Source organism: Hordeum vulgare, chromosome 2H (assembly GCF_904849725.1).
Source record: "Hordeum vulgare subsp. vulgare chromosome 2H, MorexV3_pseudomolecules_assembly, whole genome shotgun sequence".
NCBI classification, from domain to species: Eukaryota; Viridiplantae; Streptophyta; class Magnoliopsida; order Poales; family Poaceae; genus Hordeum; species Hordeum vulgare.
Genome location: NC_058519.1, coordinates 644,047,895 through 644,065,227, shown reverse-complemented (window position 1 = coordinate 644,065,227; position 17,333 = coordinate 644,047,895). Strand labels below are relative to the sequence as shown.

Genomic DNA, 17,333 nt, shown 5'->3' with positions numbered 1-17,333 from the left:
ATTTGGAAGAGATACATGAACATCCCACAGTTAGACACATCTGCTACCCTTGTCGCACTTAATCTGTGTACTTTCTTAGATGGGAAGAAAACGCAAATACTTTTGCATAGGGAAAACAGATATAACGCTACAGGTAGCAAAAAATAAGATACCTGTCAGCTTTCTCATTGTACTTAATGAGTTTACAGCATGGCTTTTCAATTCCAACCGAACAACCCCTCAGCTTGTTCTTCTGGAGGTCTTCTCTTGTTCATAAATTTGAGCAAGAGCCCTTGATTTTTATTTTTTATTTTGAGATGAATTCTGGAGGTGAAGATTGATGACATCTACTTTTTTGGACAACTGATCATATCCCAGGACGTCAGGTATTGGCTCCGTGCTGATCATATCCCAAGTGCAATGGTAATGATTTTTTACAAACAAAATGCAGACAAAATGCACAATTTTTTTGAAGAGATACATGGACGTCACACTTTTAGACACATCAGTCACACTTGGCGCACTTTATCTGCGAGGAACACCTGAACGAGGAAAACAAAGACCAAGATGTACTTTCTTATATTGGAAGGAAAACACAAAAACTTTGCATAGGAAAAAGAAAGATAATCCCACAAGCAGAAAAAATAAGACATCCCTCTCGGCTTTCCCATTGCACTAATGAGTTTACAACATGACTTCTCAGTTTCAACAGAGGGACGGACAGACCCTGTTCTTAACAGATTATAGTGCCCCTACAGATCAGGTAGGCACATATAATATAAAATAAGAAAATATAAGCGGCTCGCAGGCACGCCCCGTTACAAGAATCCAAACATGAAACTGGTATTGAGTCACTCCATTAAGGATCTAACGAAGGAAAGTTCATAGATTGCCCGTCGCTGGGTTACAGTCTTGTAAGACTTGGTGTTATCCATATGGGATTAGGCCAGTTGGGCCAAAGCTGAGGGGACACAAGTTCCTCACAAGTATTATTTGCGAAGTCATAGATTCCAATGTCACGACGGTTATTCTTCCATCCAAAAAGATACAGCAAGCAATCATCTGTAAAATAGGCATGGTTTGCTTTCAGATGTGGATACTCTTCAACACTTAGACAAAGTGTTTGGTTGCGCCCAAGAAGCAACACATGATCATCCAAGCTATCTATTCCCACAAGCTTTTCAGACGTGGTGTCAAATTTAAATATCTTGATATTTGTGGTATTAGTCAGATATGTTGCAGGGTCAGCATCTTCAACATACTCACTATCCTCTTCGGTTCTCCAGACTTGAAGTAGACCGCCACATGGAGCCTGGGCAATATAAATATTCTCATATGCAAAGTCTTTTGTAATGTCCATGATTAACTCTGTTGTGACCACAGGGCCTCTGAGATTGAAGGCGAGAATTTTCCCTTGAGATGTCACTGCATATAATAGGCCATCCTTGTAGATGCAATCATGAAAATAAGAGTGTTGTGGCAGCCAGGTCCACTTGTCATCCCCTAACCTAGCAAACGAAAGCTGCCCGTCTGGACCGTGGATAAGCACCACGATATGTCCACCTGCAGATGCATCATAAAATACAAATGCCTTTTCATGGAGGTAGCTCCGTAGCTCGGCAAGAGCAAGGATTGAAGGTTGGAAACTACAGAACCTACTGAGCCGTGGAGATCCCGTGTGCCGTGAGTAATGGTACTTAGATAAGGCACCTGCTTCATCAAAAATTGGAGTCACATGCTCGATGGTGATCACCGACGGGAGAGCGATCTGTTGACAGGTGATTGGATTTAGAAGATGCATCTCAGACCTCTCATCAGCAGTAACCAGCCAGCCATTTGTGGAGCCGATCAGATACCTAGTGTGCATAGGTGGATCCGGGAGAGTCAACTTGTATGACCTCTTCTCTGCAAGGCTGTAGAGGAACGCAACACTCTCACCCGCAGATTCAGAGGTGTAGAGGAGGCACGGCGTCTGAGGCCGCTTGTACAACCCAAGGTTGCATAGGCTAGTATAAGCGGAGCGCCAGGAGGAGCAGACGGAGCTGGCACGCTTCAGGTCAGGAATCTCTAGAAGGGCAAATATATCCACGAGGAGTTCGTGCGGCAGCTCCGGCGATCCACCTACTTCAATCTCCATGTGTGGTGGATGAATATGTTCATGTTTGATCTTGAGGAATTTCTTCATTAAACTGGGGGGCAGACCTAGCAGCTTGGGTAAGACTCTGAATACCGTTGAGAAGAACATCCTTGGGTGTATGGGTAAACTCCATAAGCCAATTGTCCTGGCTAAGCTACAAGCCTCCATTTTTTGAAGCAAATACGTACGGAAGATGAATTGCTTCAGCGGTGATTGGAAAGCTGCAACCTCTGATCCCCACCTAGCTGAAATTGGAAGAACCTTTGATTGGTACTCTGAGGTCGGAGGGCCTGGGTACTTATGGGGAGGCCTCAATACCAATTCGAGCAGGTTTTGACAATCCGAGTCCAAACACCGAATTCTTCATTGCATCCTTGTCGGTTCAGACTTTGAATCGAACTGGTACTACCACCGTAGATGCAACAACTCCGAGTCCGAGTGTTGTTGGCTCCTCTCTCTTGTCTTGTACAAGCTGGGTTCCGAATCCGAAAGATGGAAGAGGAAAAGTACCCGCGGGGCGCCTGTAGCTGGATGACCGCTTCGGCGACCAACGGCGGCGAGACGGGGCTTCGTGCAGCCGCCGCCGCCTCAACAGAGAGGCGGGCGGTGGGCCTGGGATTATGTGGTGTGGAGCGGTGGCCAGGGCTAGCAGGGGTAATGCTGGAGAAGGAGGGGATTCGTCGGCGGCAATGCCTTGTCGGGCGGCGGCGGCGGCGGAACCTAAGCTACCAGCGGTGTTGGTTGACGGGTAGTAGTACTAGGGTATGTTTGGTTCAGTGGATAGACACCCAGATGGCTGGTAGCATATGAACTACTAGTAGTGAATTTTGAACGCTTTTTTTAAAAAAAATAGCATTTTTTTATAAAGTGAATTTAAAATACACAATGATCATTATTTTTTTTTTAAATGCACGACGAACAATTTTTCTTTACACGATGAACTTTTTTGTTATACATAATAAGTTTTTCTATGTATGCTAAACATTTTTGATAAATATGGTGATTGTTTTTTTAATATGTTAACAATTACTCAATAGCTGAGTTTTTTAAAACGACTAATTCTTTTTTTAATGCAGAATGATTTTTCTTATTTTTATGTTCTTTCCGTCTCTCTTTATTTATTTCATTCTATTTTTTTTCTTTTTTCTTTTTCTAAAAATGTTCATGCTTTTAATTTTTTGATCGAATTACAAAATATGTTCGCATTTTCAAAAAAATTCCATGAAATACAAACATTGGTAATTAATATAGTGCAGAATTCTTTTTCAATGTTGGTGTCTTTGAATTTTTCCCAGAATTTGAAAACACGGTCATTTTTCCTAAAGAGCAAACATAATTTTGAACACCAATAACTTTTAACTTTTCAAACATTCTTTGGAAAATACTATCAAAAATATGAATAAAAAATTAAAACCAATTTTTTAATGTCCCTGAACATTTTAGTATGTGGAGAAAACAAAGGCATCATTATAAACTTAGGGTATCCGAGTATGCCAGAAAGCTCCGTTTGAAAGCATGTTCTTTCTCTACGCATGGTTTGCTATGATAAATTAAGTCTAAAAACAGCTTCAATTTTTGAAGGCTAAATAGTACTCCTATGTTTAAGGCTATATAGGAGTACTAATAAATTCCTAGCTAAATTGTGTGTTTTTTTAAGATGTAGACTAAACCAGAGTTGAAGTAGGACAGAACACCAGTGACTGAAAACAACTGTCAGGTGGAGCAGCAGTCGAGAGCTTCAGAGTTCAGTGGTACTTTCAGTTGATAAGTTCAGATTTCACTACAGTGAACTGAACTCACTCAAAATCGAATTGCAGAAGGTTCTACATGTTTATGGTTCTTCTCCCCCACAGCTATTTGATTCCATATATATGCTCTCTACATCATAAGCTCAAGAGATGCGCGTACTTATACAAGAAAAATAAACAAGACAAAGCACATCTAGGGATCATATAGCGACCGCTGCCGCAGGCAGGCTGACGAGTGGACTAGTGGAGCAACCACCGGAGCAGCTCGCGACCGGTGATCGCCGGTGAGCCGCACGCGGGCAAGCCAGCTGGAAATGTACAAGGCCATGGGGATCAGCAGATGACGCAGGAGTTGGGGTCCTCCTCGGCGCTGCGGACGAAGTAGTACGGGTGCGGGTGGTGATGCTGCTGCGGCGGCGGCGGGCACCAGTAGGGAGCCGCGTACACCACCTGCTTGCTCGCGTCCTTCTTGTCCTTGTCGCCCCCGCCGCCGTCTTTCTTGTCCCCGCCGGCGCCGTCCTTCTTGTCGTCCTTCTTCTCCTCCTTGGCCGGGCCGACGGAGACGATGTGCGCCCCGGGGAAGGACTTGCGCAGCTTGGCGACGACGTCGACGGGGTCCATGCTGCCGACCACCGTCATCTTCTGGTCCTTCATGTCCACGCTCATCAGGTCGATCCCTGGGCACGTAGCGAGTACTCATCGTCAGCACGGACTAAAAATTATGGCCGCCAGCTCCCTCCACTCCACGATTACGCGAGGCGAAGCAGAGCAAGGCACGACGCAAATGGAGAGAATAAGCAGGGGAGAAGAGGAGCACCGTGGAGACCGGAGACGGCCTTGAGCGCCTTCTGCTTCTGCCTGTCGTCGTGCAGGTCCAGCTTCAGCACCACCTTCTGCAACCATCAGACAAGAGTCAGCAAACCGTCGAATCAAAAAAATCAAACGCCGCAACTGAAACCGGAAACCCCGAATCCCCAGTCCGATCGACCGCGCGCAGTCACCTTCATAGCGGCAGGCAACGGAGGGTTTCGCCGGCGGCGGTGGAGCAACGGTAAATTTGGGGTTGGATGGAAGTGGAGGGACGGTGTGTGCTCTGCTCTACTGCTCTGCCACTCGGGCGATGAACTCGATGCGCAACAAGAAACGAACAAAGGAAGCTATATAGAGGCAGCCCGGGGCACGCCGACCTCGCGCCGGCGCCAAAGCTTCTCTCTGTTTCTTTTTCAAAGAGAGAAAAGGTGGCGGGAGCGACGGCCGCAGAAGTATTACGTCATGGCGGAGGTGGGAAGCTGCCGCGAAGCAGCCTACGGGATCCATGAAAGGACGGCGTGAGGCGCCGGCCCGGCGCGCAACTGGGACTCATTAGTTTACTGCGGCTGTTCTCTTCTCGTCGCTCTTTTTTGCCCCGGCGCTGCTGGCTGATGGTGGATGATCTGTGATGGATTGGGTGGTGCACATGGTGGGTGACATGGATGGACGACGACCCTGACTCGCCGGGTCTCGAATCTCGTGTCCACACGCGCGCGCCTACACGTCCCACCTAGGCGCTGCTGCATGGCCGTATCGGGGGCGGGGGACCTGCCGGTCTTGGCCGATCCGGTGCCGGAGCGCTTCTTCGGTCGCCGGCTAACATAACATTGGCGGAGACTGTCGCTCCGGGTCCGGCTTGGTTGCCAGCCATTAGAGCAACTGTCCTGCCCCGACTGGCAATCAAATGAGCGGTCCTGGTCCTGGTCAAGCATCCCAGCCCTCGGCCAATTCGGCCAATTGACCGACAAAATTTTGTGTTTCGACCTTTCTACGTAACTTAAGCCGAATCTGATTCCGGTTAAAAAAATATCAAATCGGATCCTTTTACTACCGTCGGAACCCTTGATGGTAGGATATAACAACCTACCGTCAAGATCCATAACAATAGGGTTGCACGACTAACGTAAAAAGATTTCTAAGTTACAGATTCAATATGTGCGAATGCCTATCATCAGATCCCTTAACGGTAGGGTCACATACGCTACCGCTAGCCTCTTCGGCGGTAGGCCATTTTTCTACCGCCAGGGGCCATGGCGGTAGGTTGTTATACCCTACCACCAAGGTCTCCGACGTTAGCAAAAAGGTCAGATCCAAAAAAATCCAACCAAAATCAAATTTGGATGAACTTACGGAAAAACGTCAAAACAATGAAATTTGCCCTATAGACCAACCGAAGAAGGCCACTAGGTGACCACGGCCGTTGCTGAATGCTCGTACCGAACCATACGTTCTCGGAAACGTTGCGGCCAACCAGTCGTGTATGTATCTCAACTCCAACCCACGATCCCAAACGAACGAACGTTTTATCTGAACTAGCAAAAGGGCCCGTGCGTTGCAACGGAAGAAAAAAGATTATAATCTTCAATGGGCGAACAAATTTTGCTGCATCATCGGGATACACTATTACTTTCAATTTCATGAAATCTTGAATATTTTCTTAAAATCGTGCACATATTTGAAAGCGTGAAACTTTTCTAAATTAGTGAACACTTATTAATTCATAACCATTTTCTATCACACCTCCAGGCTTTGGCAACAGCATGAAGAACCGTTGCGCCCGGTCCATGTCCCCGATGCGCAGCCCGTCCCCGGGGCTCAAGCTGCTCGGTGCGCTCGTCCCCGCGTCGGATATTGGCTAAAGCTGCTCGGTGCGCTCGTCCCCGCGTCGGATCCATGTCCCCGATGCGCAGCTCGTCCCCGCGCCGCACCAAGAAGCTTGCCGCCGGATCCATCCATAGATAAAATCATTCCATCCATCGGTCAGGGAGAGTTATTACCACCACCTTTTGTTCTTCTCCTTGTTTCTTCGATGGAGATGAGATGAGAGTCTTAGGAGAAGAGGAAGCACAGAGCAGAACGGCGCGGCCGCAAAGGAGGCGCACACGCTGCTATAGGGGGAGCGGGTATCTTGAGAGCTCGCCGATGCGGAGCAGACAGCGGAGGCCGCGGGCGGCTTCCTCCTCCGTGCGCTGGAATACGAAGCCCGGGAGGGGAAGGGAGCTCGGCTCTGGCGCCGCGACGGAGAACGCCGGGCCGGCGTAGCTGGCCACGACGGCGGCCGGCACCATCTTCTTGGTACCGATGATGTAGGGACCGCGGGTTAGTTTGGATTAAATGAAGGGTTTTTTGTGTAAAAAGTAAAAAAAGGTTTGACACGACTTACAGAAGGACTGCGGGTTAATTACCTAAAATAACAAGGGCTTTTTTGCAAAAACGCCGCGACGGACGACAGAAGCGCTTGACGCTTTATTATAAAAAAATAGGGAAGATTTCATCCATTTAGGGATGAAAATAGGGTCATGCCCTTCAGGATAAACGCTTGCGATGGATGTGCATCTAACACGTGGGCGCATCTTGTTTCCGTACATTCAAACGTTTAGAACCAAGGATGTTAGCCGCTATCGCGATTCATAGTAGTTCACGTCGGCCGGCAACACCGTCGACAACCTACAGTCTTACGTCGGCATGAAAGCCAGTGGTGGGCACAGGAGCCGACCTTAAAAATTGACATGTTTGACACCGGCAACAAAGCCAGCGGGGTCTTGTCAACCCTAGCATGAGGAGGGTGTGCGCCTTGGACACAATGGATTCCTTGTCGTCGATGTCGGCAAGATACTGCGCTTGAAGCCGGTTGTCGGCCTGGACGACGCAGGCCGCGGCCGCCTTCATCTCCTTCGCTTTTGCTCATCGGTCCCTTCTCTTCGCCGCTTCGAAGTCGAGGATGGTGATCTCCTCCGACATGCATTCGGATGGAGGCTTTCTTGGACCTTTGGAATTCTTCTTCTTCGCCGCGGATATACTTCACAAACAACAGATGGAGGGTCGCCTAGGTGCGGGTTAGTGAAGTAAAATCAACGCCGGACAGGGGATCAATTAGAACTGCGGAACGTACTTTTGCGTGTATAGAATAGAAGAGTCGTCCACCGAGACTTCACCGGTGAGTGAAAACAACTGTCAGGTGGAGCAACAGTCAGAGAGCTTCAGAGTTACTGAATTTCATTCGTTGCAGTGTTTTTTGTCTGCTATCACCATTGTACAGCACTCGGTGAGCCTTCACTCGCTCGGAATCCAGTTGCAGGAAGTTTCTATTATATATTAATATTCATAGTCGTTTTCCTCACTGTTATTTGATTCCATATATATGTGCGCATCACAAACTCAGCAGATGCGTCTACTTTATCCCTCCCAAAAGAGAAAAACAAGACAAAACAACATCATCTACATCAACGGATCATATAGCGATCGCTGTCGCAGGTAGGCTGACGAGTGGAGCAACCACCAACCACCACCGGAGCAGGTCGCGACCGATGATCGCCGGTGAGCCACACGCAGGCTGGCCAGCTAGAAATGTACATGGAGGGTGGGCGGGCGCGGGGCCGTGGAGGCGATCAGCAGATGACGCAGGAGTTGGGGTCCTCCTCGGCGCTGCGGACGAAGTAGTATGGGTGCGGGTGGTGGTGCTGCGGCGGCGGCGGCGGGCACCAGTAGGGTGCCGCGTACACCACCTGCTTGCTCGCGTCCTTCTTGTCCTTGTCGCCGCCGCCGCCGTCTTTCTTGTCCCCGCCGGCGCCGTCCTTCTTGTCGTCCTTCTTCTCCTCCTTGGCCGGGCCGACGGAGACGATGTTCGCGCCGTGGAAGAACTTGCGCAGCTTGGCGACGACGTCGACGGGGTCCATGCTGCCGACCACCGTCATCTTCTGGTCCTTCATGTCCACGCCCATATTGTCGATGCCTGAGCCACGCACACGTAGTGAGCTTTCATCGTCAGCATGGATCAGCGGCAGAAAATTCTGTCCAGCTCCATGATTGCAAACGAAGCAGAGCAAGATAGGAGGGTAGAATTGGGGAGGAGGAAGCAGGGCCAGGGGAGAAGAGGAGCACCGTGGAGGCCGGAGACGGCCTTGAGCGCCTTCTGCTTCTGCCTGTCGTCGTGCAGGTCCAGCTTCAGCACCACCTTCTGCACCCGGCCGTCAAACAACAAAACCCATCAGAACCCCGAGCAGCAAGATCAAGAGCGGAAGCTAAAACCTGCAGCGTAAAGAAACCCCCCCAAGTCCCCAATCGGACCGACCGCAGTCACCTTCATAGCGCCGGCGGCCAAACAGAGGGCTTCGCCGGCAAGGTGATGAAATTTGTGGGTTGATGTGGAGGGACGGCGTGCGTGCTCTGTCTGTGGGGCGATCAACTCGATGCGCAGGAACAGAGGAAGTGTGGTAGGCGGTAGTGTGTGATGTGGGCGGCAAGGGATGCCGGGTTTATATAGGCAGGCCGGGGCGGGGCACGTCGACGTCGCGGCGCACCCATCGCGTGGCCTTGCCCTCTTGGTTTTTCAAAGGGGCGCGGGAGCGGGCAGCAGGTAGGAAGCTGCCACGAAGCCGCCTCCCTGAGGGCCGGATGAATAGGAACTCATCGGTCGGTGCCTCGGTGGTGCCGGAACTGCGTGACGCACCGGCGAGAGAAGAGAACCGGCGGATATAACATAATCGCACTGGTTTCGTCCGTCCAGTCGCTGTCGTCGCGGGTGATTGTGCGGGATCTCGGGCCGATCGGGTCGGGTGGGCGTGGCGGGGGGTGGGACGGGTGGATGGCCGCGACGACCCTGACCCCGACCCCCGCCGGGTCTCGCGTCCACACGCCCGCTGGCCTGGCCATGTCGGGGGACAGTGGCCGGTCCGGTGCCGGAGTGCCAGTGCGCCGCCAGCCAACACGGCTGCGACAGTGCCTGGTTCCGGGACGGCCTGCTCGCCATTGGAGCAACTGTGCTGCGCCAACTGTGTTAGAAAACTTGAGCGCGTGACCAGGACTGCTGCGGAATGCTAGGACTGAACCGTACGTCCTCGGAAGATATCTCCATTGTCGCACGCCGCCTGATTCGTGTGTGACCTCTGATCGATCGGGTATTCGACTATTCGGGTGGGTGAGGCTGAGAGGCGACGTGCCATGCCAGGAAATTGCAAACTCACCAACTGCCAGTGTCAATTTTTTATAAAACGTCTGGTGTGCAGATATTGCGGCTTTAGTTGGCCATTATTTATTTATTTTTTTATATTTTTTGCGCTACGTGGGCGCTTACAAGCATGACTAAACCCGTCAAGAAAAATGTCAACGGAGTCAACTCACTGGTCAGAGTTTTTTGAGATAGCTAACCACTCGTTTCAAGTGGAATTCATTGATCAGAGTTAATTAGCTGCAGCAAATTACCACGTCAATATTTGACGTTTTGTGCAAAAGTAAAGTTGGTGCCACTGCCATGTGCGATTTTCCTCATGGCCGCGACGACAAGGCTCATCGGGTCTCGCGTCCACATGTACTCCTACGTCCGCGGTCCTTCCGTCGGGCCATATCGGGGGACTTGATGGTCTTGGCCAATCCGGTGCCGGAGTGCCAGTGGGTCGCCAACTGACACCGGCAGCGACCGTGCCTGCGGGTCCGGCCTGGAGCAACTGGACTGCACCGACTGGGAATGGGAATCGAATGGTCCGACTCAAGAATGTGGAAAGCCTCGGCGCCTGACCACGACTGCTGGGGACTGCTTGTACTTGTACTGAAACCGTACGTCCTGGAAAGATATCTGATATCTCCATCGTCGCACGAGAAACGTTGCGGCCAGATGCCGGGGTCGTGTAGGCTGTAGCTCCACCGGTGCCTGATCAATTTCCAAGAGCCCATGAGATTGCAAAATCTTTGTCCCGAAGAAATCTAGCTCTCATGGTCCGGTCTCAAACCACCGAATATTCTAGACTTGTGCCATAGAGGAGGGAGCCCTTAAAGAGAACCAAAAATATATCTTTATCTTTACCTATTAATAAAGCACATATTGCTTATATGATACGTCATTAAATCTAGGAGAGCTAGGTTCAATCGTTGGTTCTAGCACTTTTTCTCCCCCTTTTCTCTCTTTTTGTTTCTTGGTTTCGGTCAAGAAGAAGGCAGGCAACTAACTATGTACGTTTTGCCTATGAATCTGGATTCGCTATGCAATAGTCCCAACCCGGTTCTTTTCATAAATTTCCATCAGTTTATTTATGTTTACAAGTTGCCTAGCAGCAAGCCTTGAGAACCAATAAACAAAAGAACAAATAAAGAAAAGGAAGAAAGGACATGAAAGGGATACGTTGATTGTGGCTGTAATTTCGGATGTGGCAGACGAACTAATTATATGATGGCTACATGCATTACCCTGATTGGAATGAAAAGGTTGGAACATTCAACAAACATTGATCCTTGAGATGAAGGAGGCTCTGATTGGAATGTAAATGAACTCGGTGGGCAGAAATGAAAATTGGAGTCGGTCGTGGGAATTAGAAGAATGAATAAATTAGGTGTTTAATGTTAAATATATTCCAAATTAAATGGGAGAGATGATCATTAAATATATTCCACTTCTTGATAATGTTGTTTTCAAGTCAAAAATATATATGGAGTGCTGCAAATCGAACTCACAACCTCCGTGTCATGTAACACTACGCTACCAACTGAGCTAGCAGACTATTTAGAATAGTACCACCTCGTCTTGCTTTATTCAATTCTCCTAATTTATATAGGATTTCAATCGATGTTACAACGTGTAGCAAGAGAGATAAGGAAAGGCTTTGAGAAGGAATTGAGACCAGATATTAAGGTATGTACATGTCGGTTGCACCTACAAAACTATTTCTATCTCATGCATGTTGAATGACAGGCGGGGTTCGTGTCTTTTGACTGTACTTTGACCGAGCTATTAATTTTGTTGTGGCATTTCAACTCCTATATTCCAAAAAACAAGTTTGCAAGTTTCTCGTCGCATATGTTTTACACATGGTTTCCTTTCTTCTTTCTATATTTCTTTCTATTCATGCGTTTTTAAGGGAATTTACGTGTGTATTATTGTATTAGTGTAAACATTAATGTGTAAGATAAGATAGAAGACATGCTTTTCCGACCAAGAAACATCACCATCGATCCGTGATCCGGTTTGCCACCATGTACTGGCGTGGTAAGTTCTTGCCGGCGTGGTGTGTTTTCGAAGAAAACGAGGTGATGAAGAAACGATGAATTGGAGGTCTATTGAGAACATTTCACTTGAGTTTTGATGTGAGGGTCCCAAAACTCGCCAGCTCTGTAACCATAAAACATATATCAGTTTTCAAACCCCCTACTTAATTTTGAAGGGTTATTTCATCAAACAAGATAGATACATGACCTTTTTTCAAACTGTGAGCATTTGACGTAGGTTACTGTTATTGTTAAATTGAAATAGTGAATATTTTTTATTAGGAAAATGAAATGGAATTGCATCCATGTAGGATCTATCCCGTGGTAGTGACAACTTTTTTTATTTACTCACAAGTGGATTTTGTATATTTTGTGGATCAAACGTGCCCAAAAGCGAATTCACTTATAATTTAAAATGTATTCAAGCATTTTTTTAAAGCCACGTGATTTAAAAAGTGTTCATGCCTTTTTAAAATAATATTTATGAATTTCAAAAGTAATATACAATTTAAAAGAGAGTTGGAGTACGAGGAATGTTATGAACCGGGTGCAATGTGTAACTCACGGAGGGTGGTCCATCCATGCAAATCGACGAGATTAGTTTCAAAAAATTTAAACATTCTCTTGTGTTGACGTGGTTCAACGACAAGTTTGTCATACGGTGACCGAGATCATTCCGTTGGAATTGATCACATTCGGATGCATTATGATGAATTGAACATCATAACTACTCTCGGTTAAGCTGGGCGAAGGAGGATAAGTGGCAACATGCTGAGACACGACATTAAAATAGAGGACGTGGAAGTGCATAAGTCTCTTGAGCCGTGCTTATTAAGTTAGGGAAATGTGATATTTTTCTTTCTCCCGTTGCAATGCACGAGCATATTTACTAGTATATCTAATATGTGTTTATGTTTCTTTTTTCCATCACTCCATCCAAAAAAAATTAACACATTATAATCAAAATCAGTCACATACATTGATTTTTTTTTCAAATTACTACGATTTTATAATAAATTCGAAAAGCATATGTGCATTTTTAAAAATGTCAAAACTAGCACCCCGTCAGCCTCTGCTGGGCCGACGGGGGACCTGTTGGCCTGTGGGAGGCCGAAGTGGGCCTGTCGGCCTGCGGGTAGCCGAAGAGCCACCTGTCGGTCTGGGGTTGGCCGAAGAGGGCCCGCCGGCCTCCGGAAGGCCGAAGAGCCCCTGGATAAGGCCGGCCGAGCCATCTTCCTCCTCATTTGTTGGTTCCTCTTCTCTCTTTCGTTTTTCTTCCCTCGTTTTTGATGGGAACGTTCTTCCCTCGTTTTTGATGGGAATGTTGTATGGGAAACAAAAATTTTCCTACGCACACGAAGACATATCATGGTGATGTTCATCTATGAGAGGAGATTTGGACCTACGTACCTTTGTAAATCGCACAACAGGGAGCATTAAGAAACGCGGTTGATGTAGTGGAACGTCCTCACGTTCCTCGATCCGCCCCGCGAACCGTCCCACGAACCGTCCCGCGATCCGTCCCACGAACTGCCCCGATCTAGTGTCGAACGGACGGCACCTCCGCGTTCAGCACACGTACAGCTCGACGATGATCTCGATATCTAGCAAGCAAGACGGGGAAGTAAAAATTTTAAAAAATGCCAAAGCTAGCATCTCGTCAGCCTCTGGTGGGCCGACACGAAAGTGTGTACAATTTTTTTCAATTATTTTATGCTGTGGAAATTCGTATTTTTAAAACGAGCTCCCAAGAGTTCGGCCTCCAAAATCCCTCACTCCACTATGGCCCTGTTTGGAACCACCCAGATTATATAATCTGGTTTTTATAATCTATTGTATTTCCAAACAGGACAGTTTATATTGTAGATTTTATAAACTAGATGACCAGATTATTATAATCTCATATTCTCCTCTACCCCAGCTAAAATGAGATTATGGATTACAAATGACGTGTTATCCTTGTAAACTTCAAGAGAATTACGCAGTGCCACCACCACTTTTCTATTTTTCCTTGTAAACTGAGGACAAACATGTCATTGTATAATTTAAAAGCTGGTTTACAGTTTATATAATCTGGCCTCCAAACATGCCCATCTGAATTATTTTTATAAACCAGATTATATAATCTATGTTCATAATTCAGATTAGTATAATCTATTATGGTTCCAAACAAGACCTATATTAGGCATACAACCTTTTAAATCTACAAGTCCCAGTAACAGGGAGAATCTCAGCCACCCGCAATAATCACAAATAGCATGTACAGTACCTAAATCATCCCCTCGCAAAAGAATAAATCATAATCAGTGTTGGTACTGGAATCGATTGCGATTTAATGACAAATGCATTCTCATGAGTTTTAGCACGGCCGGATATTTTAGCGATGCTCGTATAACGCTTTTCCCATCACGAGAGAAGAAACACAAGTACGTACTTTTCACACCAGCTGGGCAGTGATATAATATTCTCAGATTCATATTGTCAAAAGTGATGCGTACGTACGTACGTACATCTTCATAGTAGTTCTTCTCGCTCTCGTGCATGCGCTCTACAAACTCATCAGCAGATGCATGTGCTACTACTGCATCTCTCCAAAAACAATCCAAACAGCAGCTGCCAGTGAAACCGGTAACTACACGGTCATATATCTAAGCCGTCGATGGCCGCAGCTGGTAGGCTGATGAATACAGCAACCACCAACCACCGGCAGCGGAGGACGGCAGGACAGCGACGAAATGTACAAGGGGCCGGGGTGGGCGGCGGCGGCGGCGATCAGCAGATGACGCACGAGTTGGGGTCGTCCTCGGCGCTGTGGACGACGTAGCGCGGCGGCGGCGGCGGCGGGTACCCGTAGTGCGCGTAGCCGTAGGGCGGGTACACCGGCATGGCCGGCTTCGCGTCCTGCTGAGGCTTCTTGTCGCCGCCGGCCTTCTTGTCCCCGTCTTTCTTGTCGCCGCCGCCGCCGTCCTTCTTGTCGCCGTCTTTCTTGTCTCCGCCGGGCTTCTTGTCCCCGCCGCCGTCCTTCTTGTCGTCCTTCTTCTCCTCCTTGGCCGGGCCGACGGAGACGATCTGCACGCCCGGGAATAGCTTGCGCAGCTTGCCGACGACGGCGACGGGGTCGACGGTGCCCACTATGGTCATCTTCTGGTCCTTCATGTCCACCCCCAGCTGGTCGATGCCTGATGCGGTCCAATTTCAGACATGGATGAGGATTCTGGCCTTCGATTCCGCCCGTAATTACTGGTCTACGACGAAGCAGAGCAAGAGGAATCGTACCGTGGAGGCCGGAGACGGCCTTGAGCGCCTTGGCCTTGTGCCGGTCATCGTGCACGTCCAGCTTCAGCACGACCTTCTGCAGCCACCACACACAAGAAAAGCAAAATCAGCAAGCCGTTGGAGGAAAACCAAGAACCCCAATCAAGGCCCAGCTCGATCGACCGACAGCAAGCAATCACGCACGCACCTTCATGGCGGCGAGCGACCGGGGAGTGTCCTGCAACGTTGGCGAACCGATCCTCCGGGCGAGCCGACGCAAACTCGGCAACGGGACAAGAGTAGAGAGCGGAGCAAAATGGGAACTGCCGGCGTGCGGAGTGTAGTGTGTAGCTGTCTCTCTGGCGATGGATTCTGTGGCTACTGGCGACGGACAAATGGTGTGTGGCAGTGTGTGTATCTGGGTGGCAGATGCAGTGGCCGGCCAGTGGTTTTATAGGCGGCTGGCGGCACCGGAGCGCGACCCGGCGTGGCGAGAGCACGGCCCGGCGTTTGCGTTTGCGTTTACGTTGGGGCCAAGGAAGCCGCCACGAAGCCCCCGCCTCGGTGGGCATCAAAGACCGGTGGATCACGCTGGAGAAAAACAGACGCCGTTGGATAACCGTACGTAATCATAATGATCGATTTGACGCATCTGGTTTTTCGAGCTGCTGGTTTTTCTATGGCTTGGACGAGTGGGCGGGTGGACGGAGTAGTATAATGCTAGTAGTACATAGCCGTGTGCGCGTGGAGGTGTGGGACGTGGAGCCTGGAAGGATCAGTGACGCGCCCGCGACGGGGCCGGTGGGCGCGCGCGGTGGCCCGTGGCCTCGGCGGGACGGACGACCTCGCCGGGTCGTCCCTCCCCTCTCGTCGGTGCTACGCACGGCCGGGCTGGGCAGCTGCTAGCGCCGGGCATTGACCGACTGAAAGACTTTGGGGGCGAGCAGATCGGTCGACCCATCTGGCGTTGGAGTGTAGGGCAGTGCTGTCGCTAGCTTTTGCCTAATGTAGGCTCCATTACAGTATTATTATCGCTTCTGCTACGGGGACTGCTGATGGTCAGTTTTCCCCAGTTCCGCGACCCGCACAGCCGGTCAGCCGTCAACCGCGTACGGCCCGGAAATGGTAAGAAGAGGAAGCGACGCCACGGTACGGCCCGGTGCAGTGTTTGCTGGGGACGTACAGTTAACGGTTTGGTCACCATGGACGGACGCGGCTTCCTGTTGAGGAACGGAACCATACTTTGTTCCGTGTAGCGCGCCTTCCGCGTTGGGGCCTTTGAAACTCCGGTCGACACAGAAGAAAATCGGTCCAAAAGCAAGCTCGCAGCCTTTTTTCCACGGTTGAAGAGATGAAGCTCGATCATCGCAGACCATTTCTGCCTTCATCGGGAGGCGGATGCATCACGACGGCGAGAAATGCGTTGATCGATCTCGGTCAAAAAAGACGCGGTAGTAGTAGTACTAGGACGACGACGTCTCTCTCGCCGTGGAAGCGTGCTTATTAATTCCATCGTGTACTAAACCGTTCTTCCACCGCTAACAAAAGGATTAAACAATCCGTAGAAAGGGGTTTGGAGAAAATTCTTGGTGAACCGGTGACGCATGCGTCAACGGTCCATGCGGTGCGTGAACGGATCCGGAGGAGACCATCCACCAGCGCACTGATAGCTACTACATTTTCTGTTAACAATGTTGGGTAGGCAAGTCGGTGCATAATAGCAGTATGCAGGAACGAATTAAAATGTGTGCTCGTGGATCATGGATGACGTGCATCAAATGCAGTGGGGATGGAATACTTGTAATCGCGATCGACCCGCGTTTAACAATGCATTAGGTCGTAATCGGATGTTAGGAATCGTGAACGAACTAGCATATACATCAAAGCGGTGGTTTCTGAATGGAAAAGGTTTAATTTAAACCTTGACTTGAAGAGCTTCACTAAATCGAAAGTACGTCCAACTCAGAATTGCGGCCGTTGAAACCCTAAACTTATCAATCCTAGTCTAAAATAAACGTTGAAGCTGTTTTTCATGCAAAAAACATCATATATCCAAAAATGTGATAGTTTCTACCTTTAGTCTGGCACGGGCCGCCCCGTAACTAATTTTTCGAATTCAACAAACCTTTTTCAATTTGCGAACATTTTTCCAAACTCCTGGATATTTTTAAAATTTGAAAACATTTTTTATTTTCGAATTTGTTTACTGA

At 48.8% G+C, this 17,333-nt stretch overlaps 4 protein-coding genes across 4 annotated transcripts; all 4 read right to left on the bottom strand.

The window, feature by feature from the left end:
• Positions 1–624: 624 nt before the first annotated feature.
• LOC123428291 (probable F-box protein At4g22165) lies at positions 625–2,896 on the bottom strand. The gene has a single exon (XM_045112483.1). It carries the CDS (start codon positions 2,282–2,284, stop codon positions 884–886), a length of 1,401 nt encoding a protein of 466 aa, XP_044968418.1. The 5' UTR covers positions 2,285–2,896; the 3' UTR covers positions 625–883.
• Positions 2,897–3,968: 1,072 nt separating this feature from the next.
• On the bottom strand, positions 3,969–9,058 carry LOC123428288 (heavy metal-associated isoprenylated plant protein 39-like). The gene is made up of 2 exons (XM_045112480.1): positions 8,975–9,058; positions 3,969–4,754 (listed from the first exon to the last, which is right to left on the bottom strand). Exon 2 carries the CDS (start codon positions 4,528–4,530, stop codon positions 4,198–4,200), a length of 333 nt encoding a protein of 110 aa, XP_044968415.1. The 5' UTR covers positions 4,531–4,754; positions 8,975–9,058; the 3' UTR covers positions 3,969–4,197.
• On the bottom strand, positions 7,967–9,061 carry LOC123428287 (heavy metal-associated isoprenylated plant protein 39-like). Its single transcript, XM_045112479.1, has 3 exons — positions 8,975–9,061; positions 8,776–8,851; positions 7,967–8,626 (listed from the first exon to the last, which is right to left on the bottom strand). The coding sequence occupies exons 1-3, from the start codon at positions 8,978–8,980 to the stop codon at positions 8,283–8,285; spliced, it is 426 nt and encodes a 141-aa protein (XP_044968414.1). The 5' UTR covers positions 8,981–9,061; the 3' UTR covers positions 7,967–8,282.
• A 5,261-nt stretch (positions 9,062–14,322) lies between these two features.
• Positions 14,323–15,570, bottom strand: LOC123428284 (heavy metal-associated isoprenylated plant protein 39-like). The gene is made up of 3 exons (XM_045112477.1): positions 15,332–15,570; positions 15,145–15,220; positions 14,323–15,047 (listed from the first exon to the last, which is right to left on the bottom strand). Exons 1-3 carry the CDS (start codon positions 15,335–15,337, stop codon positions 14,641–14,643), a joined length of 489 nt encoding a protein of 162 aa, XP_044968412.1. The 5' UTR covers positions 15,338–15,570; the 3' UTR covers positions 14,323–14,640.
• Between the last annotated feature and the right edge of the window lie 1,763 nt (positions 15,571–17,333).

What these genes read in the sequence shown, in the direction of transcription:
- LOC123428291 (XM_045112483.1), bottom strand. Translation starts at nt 2,284, where the DNA reads ATGGAGGCTTGTAGCTTAGCCAGGACAATTGGCTTATGGAGTTTACCC.
- LOC123428288 (XM_045112480.1), bottom strand. Translation starts at nt 4,530, where the DNA reads ATGAGCGTGGACATGAAGGACCAGAAGATGACGGTGGTCGGCAGCATG.
- LOC123428287 (XM_045112479.1), bottom strand. An exon ending in GGCCGTCTCCGGCCTCCACG is followed by an intron (nt 8,627 to 8,775) that starts GTGCTCCTCTTC and finishes TGCGTGGCTCAG; the next exon opens with GCATCGACAATATGGGCGTG.
- LOC123428284 (XM_045112477.1), bottom strand. An exon ending in GGCCGTCTCCGGCCTCCACG is followed by an intron (nt 15,048 to 15,144) that starts GTACGATTCCTC and finishes GGACCGCATCAG; the next exon opens with GCATCGACCAGCTGGGGGTG.